Genomic DNA, 17,442 nt, shown 5'->3' with positions numbered 1-17,442 from the left:
ATGTGTGCTGCAGTTATCTCCCTTCCGATGCTCAGCTAGTAAATCTACTTCAAGAGGTGTTTTGTTCCAAGTGCAGTGTCTCTGGACTTTTCATTGTGTTCACTTTTCAGGAGGAAGTTCCAGACGAGGTCCTCTTTGCCGGCCCTCACTTTTACAGGCAGTAACCGAGAATATTGCGATTCAGGATGGTAAGTCGGTAGCACTCGGAATGGTTCATGTACCCGTGATCAAAACATCGTGATGTGTGCTGCAGTTACCTCCCTTCCGATGCTCAGCTAGTAAATCTACTTCAAGAGGTGTTTTGTTCCAAGTGCAGTGTCTCTGGACTTTTCATTGTGTTCACTTTTCAGGAGGAAGTTCCAGACGAGGTCTTCTTTGCCGGCCCTCACTTTTACAGGCAGTAACCGAGAATATTGCGATTCAGGATGGTAAGTCGGTAGCACTCGGAATGCTTCATGTACCCGTGATCAAAACATCGTGATGTGTGCTGCAGTTACCTCCCTTCCGATGCTCAGCTAGTAAATCTACTTCAAAAGGTGTTTTGTTCCAAGTGCAGTGTCTCTGGACTTTTCATTGTGTTCACTTTTCAGGAGGAAGTTCCAGACGAGGTCCCCTTTGCCGGCCCTCACTTTTACAGGCAGTAACCGAGAATATTGCGATTCAGGATGGTAAGTCGGTAGCACTCGGAATGGTTCATGTACCCGTGATCAAAACATCGTGATGTGTGCTGCAGTTACCTCCCTTCCGATGCTCAGCTAGTAAATCTACTTCAAGAGGTGTTTTGTTCCAAGTGCAGTGTCTCTGGACTTTTCATTGTGTTCACTTTTCAGGAGGAAGTTCCAGACGAGGTCCTCTTTGCCGGCCCTCACTTTTACAGGCAGTAACCGAGAATATTGCGATTCAGGATGGTAAGTCGGTAGCACTCGGAATGGTTCATGTACCCGTGATCAAAACATCGTGATGTGTGCTGCAGTTACCTCCCTTCCGATGCTCAGCTAGTAAATCTACTTCAAGAGGTGTTTTGTTCCAAGTGCAGTGTCTCTGGACTTTTCATTGTGTTCACTTTTCAGGAGGAAGTTCCAGACGAGGTCCTCTTTGCCGGCCCTCACTTTTACAGGCAGTAACCGAGAATATTGCGATTCAGGATGGTAAGTCGGTAGCACTCGGAATGCTTCATGTACCCGTGATCAAAACATCGTGATGTGTGCTGCAGTTACCTCCCTTCCGATGCTCAGCTAGTAAATCTACTTCAAAAGGTGTTTTGTTCCAAGTGCAGTGTCTCTGGACTTTTCATTGTGTTCACTTTTCAGGAGGAAGTCCAGACGAGGTCCTCTTTGCCGGCCCTCACTTTTACAGGCAGTAACCGAGAATATTGCAATTCAGGATGGTAAGTCGGTAGCACTCGGAATGGTTCATGTACCCGTGATCAAAACATCGTGATGTGTGCTGCAGTTACCTCCCTTCCGCTGCTCAGCTATTAAATCTACTTCAAGAGGTGTTTTGTTCCAAGTGCAGTGTCTCTGGACTTTTCATTGTGTTCACTTTTCAGGAGGAAGTTCCAGACGAGGTCCTCTTTGCCGGCCCTCACTTTTACAGGCAGTAACCGAGAATATTGCGATTCAGGATGGTAAGTCGGTAGCACTCGGAATGGTTCATGTACCCGTGATCAAAACATCGTGATGTGTGCTGCAGTTACCTCCCTTCCGATGCTCAGCTAGTAAATCTACTTCAAAAGGTGTTTTGTTCCAAGTGCAGTGTCTCTGGACTTTTCACTGTGTTCACTTTTCAGGAGGAAGTTCCAGACGAGGTCCTCTTTGCCGGCCCTCACTTTTACAGGCAGTAACCGAGAATATTGCGATTCAGGATGGTAAGTCGGTAGCACTCGGAATGGTTCATGTACCCGTGATCAAAACATCGTGATGTGTGCTGCAGTTACCTCCCTTCCGATGCTCAGCTAGTAAATCTACTTCAAGAGGTGTTTTGTTCCAAGTGCAGTGTCTCTGGACTTTTCATTGTGTTCACTTTTCACGAGGAAGTTCCAGACGAGGTCCTCTTTGCCGGCCCTCACTTTTACAGAAAGCAACCGAGAATATGGCGGTTCAGGATGGTAAGTCGGTAGCACTCGGAATGGTTCATGTACCCGTGATCAAAACATCGTGATGTGTGCTGCAGTTACCTCCCTTCCGATGCTCAGCTAGTAAATCTACTTCAAAAGGTGTTTTGTTCCAAGTGCAGTGTCTCTGGACTTTTCACTGTGTTCACTTTTCAGGAGGAAGTCCAGACGAGGTCCTCTTTGCCGGCCCTCACTTTTACAGGCAGTAACCGAGAATATTGCAATTCAGGATGGTAAGTCGGTAGCACTCGGAATGCTTCATGTACCCGTGATCAAAACATCGTGATGTGTGCTGCAGTTACCTCCCTTCCGATGCTCAGCTAGTAAATCTACTTCAAAAGGTGTTTTGTTCCAAGTGCAGTGTCTCTGGACTTTTCATTGTGTTCACTTTTCAGGAGGAAGTCCAGACGAGGTCCTCTTTGCCGGCCCTCACTTTTACAGGCAGTAACCGAGAATATTGCAATTCAGGATGGTAAGTCGGTAGCACTCGGAATGGTTCATGTACCCGTGATCAAAACATCGTGATGTGTGCTGCAGTTACCTCCCTTCCGATGCTCAGCTATTAAATCTACTTCAAGAGGTGTTTTGTTCCAAGTGCAGTGTCTCTGGACTTTTCATTGTGTTCACTTTTCAGGAGGAAGTTCCAGACGAGGTCCTCTTTGCCGGCCCTCACTTTTACAGGCAGTAACCGAGAATATTGCGATTCAGGATGGTAAGTCGGTAGCACTCGGAATGGTTCATGTACCCGTGATCAAAACATCGTGATGTGTGCTGCAGTTACCTCCCTTCCGATGCTCAGCTAGTAAATCTACTTCAAAAGGTGTTTTGTTCCAAGTGCAGTGTCTCTGGACTTTTCACTGTGTTCACTTTTCAGGAGGAAGTTCCAGACGAGGTCCTCTTTGCCGGCCCTCACTTTTACAGGCAGTAACCGAGAATATTGCGATTCAGGATGGTAAGTCGGTAGCACTCGGAATGGTTCATGTACCCGTGATCAAAACATCGTGATGTGTGCTGCAGTTACCTCCCTTCCGATGCTCAGCTAGTAAATCTACTTCAAAAGGTGTTTTGTTCCAAGTGCAGTGTCTCTGGACTTTTCACTGTGTTCACTTTTCAGGAGGAAGTCCAGACGAGGTCCTCTTTGCCGGCCCTCACTTTTACAGGCAGTAACCGAGAATATTGCAATTCAGGACGGTAAGTCGGTAGCACTCGGAATGCTTCATGTACCCGTGATCAAAACATCGTGATGTGTGCTGCAGTTACCTCCCTTCCGATGCTCAGCTAGTAAATCTACTTCAAAAGGTGTTTTGTTCCAAGTGCAGTGTCTCTGGACTTTTCATTGTGTTCACTTTTCAGGAGGAAGTCCAGACGAGGTCCTCTTTGCCGGCCCTCACTTTTACAGGCAGTAACCGAGAATATTGCAATTCAGGATGGTAAGTCGGTAGCACTCGGAATGGTTCATGTACCCGTGATCAAAACATCGTGATGTGTGCTGCAGTTACCTCCCTTCCGATGCTCAGCTATTAAATCTACTTCAAGAGGTGTTTTGTTCCAAGTGCAGTGTCTCTGGACTTTTCATTGTGTTCACCTTTCAGGAGGAAGTTCCAGACGAGGTCCTCTTTGCCGGCCCTCACTTTTACAGGCAGTAACCGAGAATATTGCGATTCAGGATGGTAAGTCGGTAGCACTCGGAATGGTTCATGTACCCGTGATCAAAACACCGTGATGTGTGCTGCAGTTACCTCCCTTCCGATGCTCAGCTAGTAAATCTACTTCAAAAGGTGTTTTGTTCCAAGTGCAGTGTCTCTGGACTTTTCACTGTGTTCACTTTTCAGGAGGAAGTTCCAGACGAGGTTCTCTTTGCCGGCCCTCACTTTTACAGGCAGTAACCGAGAATATTGCGATTCAGGATGGTAAGTCGGTAGCACTCGGAATGGTTCATGTACCCGTGATCAAAACATCGTGATGTGTGCTGCAGTTACCTCCCTTCCGATGCTCAGCTAGTAAATCTACTTCAAAAGGTGTTTTGTTCCAAGTGCAGTGTCTCTGGACTTTTCACTGTGTTCACTTTTCAGGAGGAAGTTCCAGACGAGGTCCTCTTTGCCGGCCGTCACTTTTACAGGCAGTAACCGAGAATATTGCGATTCAGGATGGTAAGTCGGTAGCACTCGGAATGGTTCATGTACCCGTGATCAAAACATCGTGATGTGTGCTGCAGTTACCTCCCTTCCGATGCTCAGCTAGTAAATCTACTTCAAAAGGTGTTTTGTTCCAAGTGCAGTGTCTCTGGACTTTTCATTGTGTTCACTTTTCACGAGGAAGTTCCAGACGAGGTCCTCTTTGCCGGCCCTCACTTTTACAGGCAGTAACCGAGAATATTGCGATTCAGGATGGTAAGTCGGTAGCACTCGGAATGGTTCATGTACCCGTGATCAAAACATCGTGATGTGTGCTGCAGTTACCTCCCTTCCGATGCTCAGCTAGTAAATCTACTTCAAAAGGTGTTTTGTTCCAAGTGCAGTGTCTCTGGACTTTTCACTGTGTTCACTTTTCAGGAGGAAGTTCCAGACGAGGTCCTCTTTGCCGGCCGTCACTTTTACAGGCAGTAACCGAGAATATTGCGATTCAGGATGGTAAGTCGGTAGCACTCGGAATGGTTCATGTACCCGTGATCAAAACATCGTGATGTGTGCTGCAGTTACCTCCCTTCCGATGCTCAGCTAGTAAATCTACTTCAAAAGGTGTTTTGTTCCAAGTGCAGTGTCTCTCTGGACTTTTCACTGTGTTCACTTTTCAGGAGGAAGTTCCAGACGAGGTTCTCTTTGCCGGCCCTCACTTTTACAGGCAGTAACCGAGAATATTGCGATTCAGGATGGTAAGTCGGTAGCACTCGGAATGGTTCATGTACCCGTGATCAAAACATCGTGATGTGTGCTGCAGTTACCTCCCTTCCGATGCTCAGCTAGTAAATCTACTTCAAGAGGTGTTTTGTTCCAAGTGCAGTGTCTCTGGACTTTTCATTGTGTTCACTTTTCACGAGGAAGTTCCAGACGAGGTCCTCTTTGCCGGCCCTCACTTTTACAGAAAGCAACCGAGAATATGGCGGTTCAGGATGGTAAGTCGGGAGGGAGCACTCGGAATGCTTCATGTACCCGTGATCAAAACATCGTGATGTGTGCTGCAGTCACCTCAATTCTAACGCTCAGCTCGTAATTCTACTTCAAGAGGTGTTTTGTTCCAAGTCTCTGGATAGGGGTGAACGAAGAAACGAATTTCTGCTATGGGGTATGTTAAAAGAAATATCGCCCTCAAGGAAAAGTTGTCCTCTCTTGTTCGGATATATATTACAGGATTATTGAAACCGTTGTTTGCTGGCTTTTTAAATTCAGGACATCCGTTGTCGAGGACGTCGCATGTTTTGTGTTGATTGTTTGTTGAATTAATAAACTTTTCTTTTTATCCGCCGAATCGCAATTATTTTAGCAGTGCTGTACAACATCGTGGCGTTTTGTATCGTGCTCGACCGACGCAACACGGATCTGCCGTTTCGTACAAATATAAGGAGTCAAACGCGACACGCCAGACTCCAAGAGCTCGTCTCAGGAACGTGCTTTCCGAGGCTAGCGTTGGGCGTCTCGGACACTTTATTTTTGTATAGAACCACAAATCCGGTGCGTCGGTCGAACGCACCGTTTAAATGTTAGAACCAATGGCGAAAAGTATTGCATGCAACGTAACCTCCCATATTGTATATCTGAGGCATGTATACCCTATACAAAAGCTTACAGAGTTATAGGTTACAATGTACCTTATAAAATAGAGGTATACTAGGATTAGAAAGTGTTCACTTATTTTACAGGTTACCGAGCTTTAGAGTGTCTAGCTCGGAGTTCCTGCGTGCATCTTGTGTTGACGAAGGTACACGAAAACTGCATAAAGTTACTCCCACAGACGGAACCGGACGACGAATTCTCAGGGGATTCGCCAGCTGGCACGAGTTCGCCAGAATATGAGGATGTGCGGCTGCTTTTGAACCGTTTTACGTATTCAGTGTCAGACGTGCCCTGGAAATCCCTCCCATGCGCTCCACCCTCTTCTCTGTGATACCATTTACCGAAAATGTTTTAAACCAGAAATTAGTACTTGCCGCCACCATATCATGGACCCAGAGAACTAGCAGAATATCCAGTATGGGGATATGCCGGAATCCAACAATGGCGAGTAAATTTAAAATCCAGAATCCCTTGTCCTTAAAGGACCCCTGCAATCATATTTAAGTGTCTACCTTTTTTTTGCGGTTTCCACGTCTCCTGGGGTTCGGGCAAGCCAGCGGGCACGGAGAGAGTAACTAAATATCAGTGCGACAATATTTTAACGGGACGACGCAAAAACCTCCTTCACCTACGGGGGCGACCCGCGGTGCCGAAAGCGTGCGATATGTGAAGTCTTTAGTCTGGGCTTACTGGTGGTCAGAGTCGCTAAAAGCTTGTTTTCAGTCGAATTACAAAATATAAGTAGCGCGAACCGTTTCAATTATTGATAAAAGTTGTTTTTGTTCAGTATTATAGATCAGAAAAGAAACAAATGCAGTTTATAAAGTACGGAAACAAGAAATAACCCGTCGACATATCTGCCACCAAGTGGTGGAAAAGGCGGCGCATAGTACAAGGGTGTAGTGAGATCAGGCACCGACGAGCGGCGAGCGTAGAAAGCTCCCGGATGTACGCGGCAGCGCTGCGGTCGTATACGGACTCGAGAGTCTGACCGGTTCCGAGCGTTCCGAAGGCCTTCGGCGAGAAGGTTTGGCTTGCGGCTGGGCCATTTGGCGGTGCGGCAGCGCGAAAAGGCTCCCGTTCTGAACTGATCTTTACCCCGTTTTTGTTGTCGTTTTGTGGCCAATGAAGTGTCATGCCGAATTAGTGTTGAATGGCGCAGAAAATTCAATGCGAGCCGCCCTGGCTGCCCGCTTCATACAGCCTATCCAGAACATGCTTTAGTGGCGCCCTCTCCAACCGTTGACACGGAGTGCGGCAGCCGTGAGCGCTCGCTGAGCTCACTACCCCTCCCCTATTTCACGGCCACTCAAGCGACCAAGGAAGTCAGAAAGTAGGTTATTTTTTGCTTGTCCTTTGTAATTTTCATTTGCCTATAACTTTTAAAATAAAACAAAATTCGAGGAAAGAAATGTTACATTAAGTTACTACGTTCAGTGCGCTCAGGTTTGGTGCAAATAAAAAAAAAAACAGCAAAAAAGTCTTTGCAGGGCCACTTTAAGCGGATGCCGCACAATTTGATTACCCAATGGCGCCTGCACAATATATGACTGAAAAGTGCCCAACTTGACTTCTACACTCGTATGTACAAACTCGAAAATACTTTTTTTTTTTTTCAAATTTAAATTTTGGGTGGAGGTCTGACAGGCTTACTCGCGTACGGGCCCTAACCTTTCTGCACAGCCTTGCACGCCACCCGGGATCACATATTTTTCTTGCAAATAATTATTATTGTTATTATTATTAGTATTATTACTATTATTATTACAATTAAGCCTCCTCGCAAAATCAAACAAATCACAAGTGCACGTTGTTGACGAGGTACAATTTGATGCGGCATACCGCATGCCGAGGACATACCTACCAACACACACTGAGCTGCAAATATGGTATTTTGTCAATGAAGGACGAGGAGGGTGTCGAACGCGGGTTTGAATGTGATGTAAACCACCGTCACTAAACTTATGAAAACATCCTACCAAACAGCCTCTATCGCGCATCTATTAACTTTGTAGCGGGATTCTCCTGCACCCTTAGTCGTTGCAGAAACGTTTAGCGGGAAGTTGGCCTTCGAGTCGCCAAGCGATTAGGCTGCCGCATGGCCGAATACAACACGCCCCCCTCCCCCCCCTCTTTCTAAGCCCCGAGGTCGACTTTTTTAAATGTGTAAACACGACATACACAAGTTTTTTTTTAACAGAAATGTTTAGTTTTCGGTGACATGGTAAATACTAGCTCAACAGGTAGGATCCAGCCAACGCTTTTTCTGTCAAGTTATCTTTCTGTATACCCTCCTCCCCAAGTGTGATCCATAAAACCGGCCCTGAGCACAGAAATATCAGGTAAAATTTGGAATCCAGTCAATCAACATGCGTTCTCGTTTTAGGTCGTGATGGCTGGTAAAGGCTTAATCGTTCCCTAATAACTTTTGCACGACCGCCAGTACTTGGGTTGCTGGTTTTGGGTTTCTTTCATCGAGAAGAGACATTTTTGCTTCTCAAGATCACGCAGACAAGACGGCATGCTTTACTTCCACTTTGCCTCAATATCCAAAGGATGTGTCAGTTAACTGACGGCACACACTGCAAGTAAAGCGGACGCGTGCTTCGACTTGTTAGCATTTGGCTCGCTGGCAGCTTTAGCAATACGTCTCTCGAGAACGGAGATCTTCACAGCACTAACAGCTCAGTCGAAATACTGCCAACCATTCGCTGCAACATAAGTCTAGTTGCCTTTCCCCCGGGTCATATCTGGCAGCAGCCAAGACTGACCGGGTCCTTTCTTCCGTTTTTCTAGTGAACCAAATGATCTTTGAAGGTCTTCGAGAGGCGCTCTGTGCAAGCCAGAAATCCCCAGATACGAACAGCATGAGACGCCGAGCTGCAGGAAGCATCGGTGCCAGGCCGAGCGTTCCGGTAGCCCCCGCTCAGCCCTCCGCGGGTGGCAGGCTGCCCGCACCACAGTCGCTGTGCGCGCAGCCTGCACCGGCACAAAAAAGGAGTCAAGAAGGTCCGTAAGCGTGGGCCACAGCAAAGATAAGCACGTTTAATGACATTCCACCGTGGTTACCTTTGGAGCTCGTCTGGAAGTGGCTGAGTATCTTCGGGGTCGGCGGTTCCGCCCATATCCCGTTCCCCAGCACGGCGGCGGCCGACCGCGCCCACGCTTGCCTTCCTCCCCGGCTGCCGTCCATCGCACGGACACGCACAAACACACACACACGCACTCACGCACGTCGGCGGTCCGTCCGTCCGTCGGGTCAAAAGGGTGACAATGGAATGATGGGGGAGCGTCTGCAATTAAGCCCAAGGGGTCACTGCCAAGAGTCGTATATGTACACACATTCGGAGTCGTGGCCGGCGGTCCTCCCCGTAGCGCTCTCTCGTGGGAGGCCCCACGGATGCCCCGCCGCTTCGCACGCCGGCGTACACGCTGCTAGGTCCGGCCAGGGGGTCGCCCGCCCGTCTGCCTGCTGCCCGTGGCGCAAGAGGAACACCGCGCTGCGAGACGCCGCTGCAGATCAGCCGTCGCGGTCTTGGAGCTGAAACCTACCAGCCTGCTGCGCCGCAGCCCGCGGTATATGCTACCGCGCGCGTGCGACCGCAGCAAGCTGCCGTGCACACAGGGGGCACGGGGCCAGCGCATCAGCGGGAGCATGCAGAGCCCTGAGCGCGCGTTCCCGAAGAGCCCTCGCACGGTCGCCGCCCCGGGACTGGCTGCCGTCGACAAGCTCTCTTTCTTACCCCCTCGATTCGTCAGAATCTCTGGCCCAACAGGTCCAAGGAGCTCAGCAATGAATCACAAGCGCCCGTGGAGCGGGGTCCATGGGCACGCGGGAGTTGTCTTCGAGCAAAGCAGAAAAAGGTCCCAGTTGGTTCATCGGCGCGACGAGGGCTATAGACTCCGGAAACGCGCAGCCACAGATCAAATACAGAGCGAGGCCAAAATATGAAAACTGAAAATTAGTCGAAACAACGCAGGAAATAACCGCGCCATCCTAAGCCTAACTATAGCTCTCAAGCGAGTGCCGTCGTTCGAGTGCCAAGGAGTTGGCAGGCCCTGGGAGTCTAGACATGCTTCGCCACAACTTCTCAACCCCGGAGCCCGCGTGCCAGAAACTATCTGCCCTGAACCGCTCTTAGTTTGACCGTACCCGTCCGAAATGGGGAAGCCCGCTTGCCGCCTACCTCGTCCGATTCCCAAACCAAACCCAAGCTTTTTGAGACGCGAATGTCCAGGGGGATTTCATGCACCAATGACAGCTTTTGCTTCTTAGAACAATGATGGGGATTGCATCACAGCTTTTTGCGAGCCCGAAAGCACTAAGAAAAAAAAAAAAGATGTCGAAACACTCGCAGGGTTCCCGTTTCTCCTTGGCTTCAGTTTGCTCATAGCAGCCACGCGATTGAACGGTTCAAAATGTTTGTTCGCGCACGTGCAAAAAAAAAAAAAAAAGAAAGCGTCATCCTTGGATGGGCCGCAATGTCGCACTCCGCACACCGAATGCTCGCGGACAGCTCTGGGCTGCCACAAATCCGCCCGTTTCACCAAGCACTCGAAGGTCGCCCCAACAGCACTTGGTGCGCTCAAATAGCCCTGCTTCCGAGGTCTCCGGGGCGTCGTCTGATCAGCGCACTGTGAGAAGCGTGTATCGAGCGCCAGCATCTCGCGATTCCTCCGGGCCGAGCGAAGTACACCCCCGAGTACGAAGCACGAAGTTCCGACGGCGGCGGCTTCTGACCCGTCTCGAACCGGACGCTAATTAATTGTGCCTGGTATTCCTGCCCGACTGTTTTCCGGGTCAAAGCCACTGAGCGATTTCCGTCCGACGGTTAGGCGGAAGCAAGGCCTTGACGCCGCGATGATGATGTTTGTCATCATCATCATCACGGCCCTGCTCGGCGCCATCTCTCGAGCGGCTGCGCCATTCTAAACGCTTGCGAAAACACCCGATGCCAGAGGAGTTACCCGTTCGATACAAAAGACGACGGCGCATTTCATAGCGAAGCTGTAGATGACTCGTTGGGCGGCTTTTTTTCGTGTTGTCATCCTCACGAAAAAAAACCTTTAGCGATTGAAGCGAAAAGTGCAAATTACGGATACAACATACAGCACAGCATTCTTTTCAAAAAAGAAGCACAAAACAAGCATACGAACCAAATAATTGATGATAAGGAGCTCCTGACTACAATGCGAAGCACGGCAGCTTGCGATGTGGGGAGGGACGTAACTAGCCCTTCATACAGGGTGTTTCACGTACGTGACAGAAACAATATCCTCAAATTATTGTATCCGAGGTAAAAGAATGATGTTCTAGGGACCGCATTAGTCGTGGAGGCGGACGTCAGGAAATGCGCGATACTTACTAATTAGTTCGCTAAGTAACTAAAACTTGCTAATCATCTTTTTAATTAGTGAAAATAATAGATGGTTCCAAGTAGACACTTGGTGAGCATCATCAAAAAGCACTAAATTAGTAATTTTCAGAAACACTGAGTGCGCGACAAGCGTAGTCGTGCTTTTGACACGTAACAAGCGTAGTAGTGCCGCGCGCGCGGCTGTAGCCATAGCCACCGGTGCAGGCGTCTCGACGTCCCTGTGGCGGCGCGGCGGAGGAGCAAACATGGCGACCGTTTGTTTGATCGGTTCGGTTTGGGTTCGGTGCTGTGTGCGCCTCAAACTTTTTCGTGAGAACGTTCGTCTTGGAAGTTATTCCAACTGCCAGGGGTGACACGCAAGGTGTTGGGAAATCGCCATCTCAACTAGCAGCAGGCGGGTCCTCACGAACAACAACGACGGTGCCCAGAAGCGGCGGCATGAAGGCGAGCGAGATTGGTTGGGTGGTTTGAGTTCAAGGTCGGGCATCTGCTTGCCGGAATGTTACTGCCACAACCGACGAAGGAGTTAACACCAAGGGCGTAGAAAGAATTTCGAGACGGTGCACTTTGTACCGGAGAGACGTTTGGCGTCGGCAGGTTTGACGAGCCAGCCATTCGATGCCGCCGCTAGACGAAGGAACGTGTTCTGTGCTTCGGGATTTCTCTGCTGGGTTAGTATTTTGGACTGCGTTGCAGGTATTTACTTCCATTCGTGTCGTTTTGATGGTGCTCGGGGATTACGCTTTGTCACCGCTAATTTTAATATCACGGTCGTAAGACCTGATAATTGTTGCATTCGGTGTGACTTCCTTGGCATAAAGTCAAGAAAGCATCTCCGTGTACTTTCGAACGAAAGCGCCAAGTGACTCAAGAAAACCACAGAAGCGATTTGCGCTAGCCTTTTCTCTTTAATCTCTTTGCACCACTGAATGTCTTCGTGGATACAGGTTTTCTTCCGGACTTGTCTCAGCAAAGTTGGACACGGTGCATTAGAATTTTTGAATGAATACAGTCTACACAATTACTCAACAAAACGATTTCCATTTTTTTTTTTTAGCTTGACTGTGTCGAAAAGAAAACATGGTGTTGCTATTGTCCTGAATATATGTTTTGCAGTAATGTTTTCTTCGACATTATTGCTTTAATAGTAATATAATGGTAGCACAATGACGTTTGCGCCTGTTTTATTGTTAATCGGAATAATTTCCGCTTTGGGCATAAATAGGGCGTCTTAAAGCCCAGTAGTGCCGGTTGCTCGGTGCCAATGGTGGCCCAGCAACTATGTGCGTCGCGCGGCGGGCTTTTGCGTGCATGTGTCTTGGATCCACACAACTATCGCCGCATATCGGCAGCTGATGCGCTCTGCGGAGCGCCGCGCGGCGTCTAGTTTCACCCCTGATGTGTCCCTTGCTTCAGAGACGGACAAAATCGCGCGTGCGCCTCACGGCAACCGTCAGCCCTGTGCCTGCTCCACGAGTGGCAAGTGGAGTGCACTACTGCACTTGTCATGCGCTCAAAGTCTTTTTGAAAATGACTAATTTCTGGGTTTTTGATGAGGCTAAGAAAGTTTCTAGTTGGAACCGGATATCTATTTTCACTATCCGAAAGCTAATTAGTTATTTTTAACTAGCGAACTAATTCGTAAGCATCGCGAATTTTCTGACGTCTGCTACCAAGAGTAATGCGGTTCCGAGAAAATTATCCTTTCACATCGAGAAAAAATCGTGAGGATGCAGGCGAGTTGGTAAATAATTAAATTAACCCGAGACTGGGGTAGAGACCAAACATCAAAACGTACAAGGGGCAGAAAATAGACAGGACGACGTGTCAAAAGTTTTGAGACGTCGTCTTGTCTATTTTCTGTCCCTTGTACGTTTTGATGTTTCTTCTCTACCCCAGTCTCGGGTTAATTCAACATGGTTTACCATCGAATACACTAATTTTAGGGATTTCTGACACTCTTACGTGAAACACCATGTATATAAAACGTTTGGGTACAGCCCATTTCCCTTTTCTTTCGTCCATCATTTGGTCGAGTGCAGAGGGCAACGCTGCAGCTGACACCCCACAGCTTCGCTGGCCAACCACCCTCGCAGCGTGCATTGGAGCCCCGACTTATGGCTTTTTTGGTTTCTCCCTTTTTTGCTTCTTTTCATTTTTGTTTAATTATTTTGTTTTCCTGCAAAAAAAATTCCTGTTGTAGTTATCGTCGTTGTTGTTGTTTTCTCTCGCGCGCGGCAAACAAGGCTGGCTCTCGGAGCCGTGTAGGAAACAATACAAGTTGGGCGGCTGCTTCTACAAAGTGACCTCCCCCCCCCCCCCCCCCCTCACCACCCAAAAAAGAACAAAAAAAAAAAACGTGTCTTCTTTTTTTTTTTTTTATTCGCAAACGTTGACTATGCGCTGTCGAATGATCATTCTCCACCCAAGATTTAGCGCTAGCGGTTCGACCGAGATGCCACAGTTTCAACAATAACCGTTATCTCCTTGAAAAATTCAAAGGAATTGTCTTAAAATTTTGAAAAGGGGGAAATGGCAGCCGCCAGAACTCTCGAATATGTGGACTCTATGGCGCCAGAAACCGAAATCGGACGTAAATGGGGTCCATTCTAATCGTCATTTCCTGAAAATCACTTATAACTTTTGAATTAGATATCGGTTCCTGCTGAAACTGTGGCATACCCCTAGCGCCATATTTGGCATGAGAACAAACTTTCGGCGATGCATATTTTATCTTTGCTGTTAAAAATAAACCTTTTTTTTTTTTTTTACGCTTAGGAGGTTTTGGATCTTGTAGTTCATTCTGATCACTCACACTTTCTTAAACCGGGTTTTCGCCCTTTTTCATTTTGATAGGGCCTAGAGTTGGCCATTTTGCGATCAGACAGACTGAAAGAAAGGCCCGCGCGCGCACATACACACGCCTAAAGCGGATCGTCACCGCTTCTTCCCCACCGCTGGATCGGGTGAGATGACCCAGAGCCGTGTATAGAGAGAGTTTGGTCAATAGGAGGGGCGGGGAGAGCCAGGGCGTGCACCAGACGCAGAAAGAGGGCTTGACATGCTCTCTAGGCCAACCAGAAGCCGAAAAGAATCCCCAAGCGGTGGTAGCTAGAAACAGTTTTAATAAGTGCGTACGAGTCAAATGTAGTAACTCTTCATGGTTGAAAGTATGGTGCACGTGATGTTTCGATTTTGATCATGCAAAAACATGTAAGAAGCGAATGTGCCGCTTGAACTCTATTTTGCTGGGAATACGCCCAGCCCGCTTTCGACCTACGGCGCCTCGTCATTTGCCTCCTATTGGCGGCTCCAGCGAAATCGACGCCGCGTAGCGTCAACGTCGAGAAGCTCAAGAGAGGAGGGCATTTTTTACCTATTTTTACCATACAGATGCTCTTTTTGTCCGATTTAATGTTGTCAAAATAACACACCTACATTACTACCGCCTCTAGTATCTTATAAAACAGCACAAAAAAATATAAACATAGTTGTTTTCTACAAGTAGCAAATTTAAATGAAAATGCTAGTGTAGATAACAGACGTCGAAGTGAAGAGTGGAGTGTACCCACCCCCCGGACAAATTATGGACTGACATCGCTTACATACATACTTGCATCTTTTTTGAACAAGCTGAAACAGACTGAAACAAGTTGAAACAGATCTTAGCCATAGCTTACCATTTGAAGCTTTAATGTTGATACTGTCGAGGTTGTGAATTTCAGGCTTCGTGTTGTATGTGTACCGTGTCAATTGATATCATATGTTACATTAGAATCTTGTTAATGCCTTTTTTTTCCGAACTTGAAGAATGTTTTCCTTTTCGATTTGATTCTTGAACAAAGTCCTGTACGCGCGCGGCTGTCTTGGAGCTGGGGCCTTGTCAAGCTGCATATGTTGCAGCTTTTTGCCCCAGCTACCTTCTTTCCCGTGAAAGAAAAATCAAATGATTGATTTCAAGACTGTCGTCTGCTATCGCTGCTTTGGTACTCGTAGGCAGCATAAAAACATCGTTTCCAGTAATTATTTTGTGCTCCCGCCGTGTCATTCCTACGCACTGAGTAGAAGAAGGCAATGTATGGCCAAACTCTCTCTGCATACGGCCCTGAGATGACCAAGTGACCGGCGGCGTTAATGAGCGCGTCTCCTTCCCAGCAGTATACAGCTTGCTCGTAGCGGGCGCCACGGGCCTGCTCGTCGGTGCAAAGGCACGCAGTTCCGACGTCTGGAGTCACTCCCTGGGAGAGCAAACCCCCCAAAAGACAAACGCGAGGCCAGCGCGCCACGCTCGGGCCTGGTTGGGCGCGAGACAACGAAGCATCGCTCACGAAGCGTTCACAACTTGCCACTGCCTCGAATCACCCCCGTGAATCTTTTTTTTTTTTCGGAATCTCTTTTAAAACAACAATTACCTCTTTTCCTTTCTTTTTTTTTTTTTTTTTTTTTGCTTCCACGCTTTGAGGTTCAGTTGATAAAGGCCGAACCGAATGCAAGCGGTTTAGCGAGTGACGAGACGAGCGAAGGCGACAGCGACGAGTGACGGAGATTTCTTAGTCTCGCCCGTCGCGTCGCTCGGCTTCTAGAAAACCTCGCTCACCGTCTGGGTCGCTCGCTCCCGTCGCTTTCATGCGATTTGCCTCGTCGCGCGACTGACAGAGCGACAGCGAAGCGGGTCGCCTTCGCTTGTCTCGTCGCTCAGCAAATCGCTTCCCCATGCAGTTAACACCTTCTTCCCAAACGGGCCCTGAATCGCGCTTCCAACCGTCTCGTGCACGGCAACGAACGAAAGACTATACGGAAACGGAGTGTGTGTATATATATTGCGTGTATCTTTGTTTCCGACTTGCGCGAGTATCTCAACCCGCAAAACAGAAAAAAAAAAAAAAAAATGCGCGATGATCCCACGACGCGATGCCTCTAGACAGCGGGAGCTAGATTTGCTGCTCATTGCACAACATGATGGTGACGACCGATTGACATTACGCCGATCGTGCGTCATATACGGTGATCTGATATTGAAATGATGTTCATTGAGAATCGGCACATTTGTTCATGATAAACAAATGGTTGTGAGGATCGTGATGCGTGTTTTCTCGCCAACTTTTGGCGGGGAAGTTGAATTGGTGCATCGGTCACGTCACGTCGATATTGACACTAAATTGAGCAGGGAACTCGAATTCGTGTGCAGGTCCCGCGACATCACGCCATGTGACATCAATTGTCCCGCCGAATTTAGTGGAGCAACTGAATTGGTCTATAGGTCAAGTCAATGTGTCCGCTAAAATTAGCGGGGAAACTGAAATTCGTACATTGGTTACCTGACGTAAATGTTTCCGCAAACATTTAGCATTAATTTGCCCGCAATATTAGAGGAGAAAGTGATTGGGTGCATCGGTCACGTCACGTCGATATTGACACTAGATTGAGCAGGGAACTCGAATTCGTGTGCAGGTCCCGCGACATCACGCCATGTGACATCAATTGTCCCGCCGAATTTAGTGGAGTAACTGAATTGGTCTATAGGTCAAGTCAATGTGTCCGCTAAAATTAGCGGGGAAACTGAAATTCGTACATTGGTTACCTGACGTAAATGTTTCCGCAAACATTTAGCATTAATTTGCCCGCAATATTAGAGGAGAAAGTGATTGGGTGCATCGGTCACGTCACGTCGCTATTTCCAAGAAATTTAGCAGTGATACTGAATTGGAGCATAGGTCACGTCACATTAATTGTTTCCGGCAAATTGAGCGGGAAACTTATCCTTTTCGCTGTCACGCCCTCGCAAAACCGGGGAACGAACAAATAAGTGCCGCTGTGAAAAAACAAAACAAAAAAAACGGGCAAAAACTATATCGCTTTTTTGCTGTTGTAAAGTACACTAGCGAAATGAGATGGGAACTGCCGTCATCCTGAGGTCGTCGATGGTTATCGGCAGCGTCCAGGTACGCGTCGTCGCCCGGTTGGTGGAATGCGAGATGGCTTGCGCGGTTCGATTTTCCCCTTCTCGGTGCTGGCCCGCGTGGGCCTGCTTGGCCCGGTCCCCCTCCCGCGCTTCTCCAAATCAGCCCGGAGACGGCCGCGTCGCGGCGTCGTCGTCGTCATGCGCTCAGAGATGCAAGGAAGCCCGCCTCTCGCGACGCATGCGCGACAAGGCTCTCCGATCCGTCGTGCCAACTGTCCG

At 48.3% G+C, this 17,442-nt stretch overlaps 1 protein-coding gene across 5 annotated transcripts in view; it reads right to left on the bottom strand.

Moving 5' to 3' along the window:
• The window catches only part of LOC8035166 (octopamine receptor beta-2R), a 469,086-nt gene that overhangs the window by 414,005 nt on the left and 37,639 nt on the right, over positions 1-17,442 (bottom strand). Inside the window, exon 2 of one of the 5 annotated variants that reach the window (XM_029985307.4) lies at positions 8,893-9,493. The exons of 3 other annotated variants lie outside the window; for them this stretch is intronic. In XM_029985307.4, the coding sequence (XP_029841167.2) occupies positions 9,432-9,493 (62 nt within the window). In that variant the 3' untranslated portion in view covers positions 8,893-9,431. Of the gene's footprint in view, positions 1-8,892; positions 9,494-17,442 lie in introns of those variants that run through there. One more of the 5 variants, XM_029985306.4, reaches the window with a different exon arrangement.

Source organism: Ixodes scapularis, unplaced genomic scaffold, assembly GCF_016920785.2.
Source record: "Ixodes scapularis isolate PalLabHiFi unplaced genomic scaffold, ASM1692078v2 PGA_scaffold9__187_contigs__length_104089568, whole genome shotgun sequence".
NCBI classification, from domain to species: domain Eukaryota; kingdom Metazoa; phylum Arthropoda; class Arachnida; order Ixodida; family Ixodidae; genus Ixodes; species Ixodes scapularis.
Note: the sequence above shows the minus strand (reverse complement) of the source record. Positions and strands in the feature narration are given on the sequence as shown.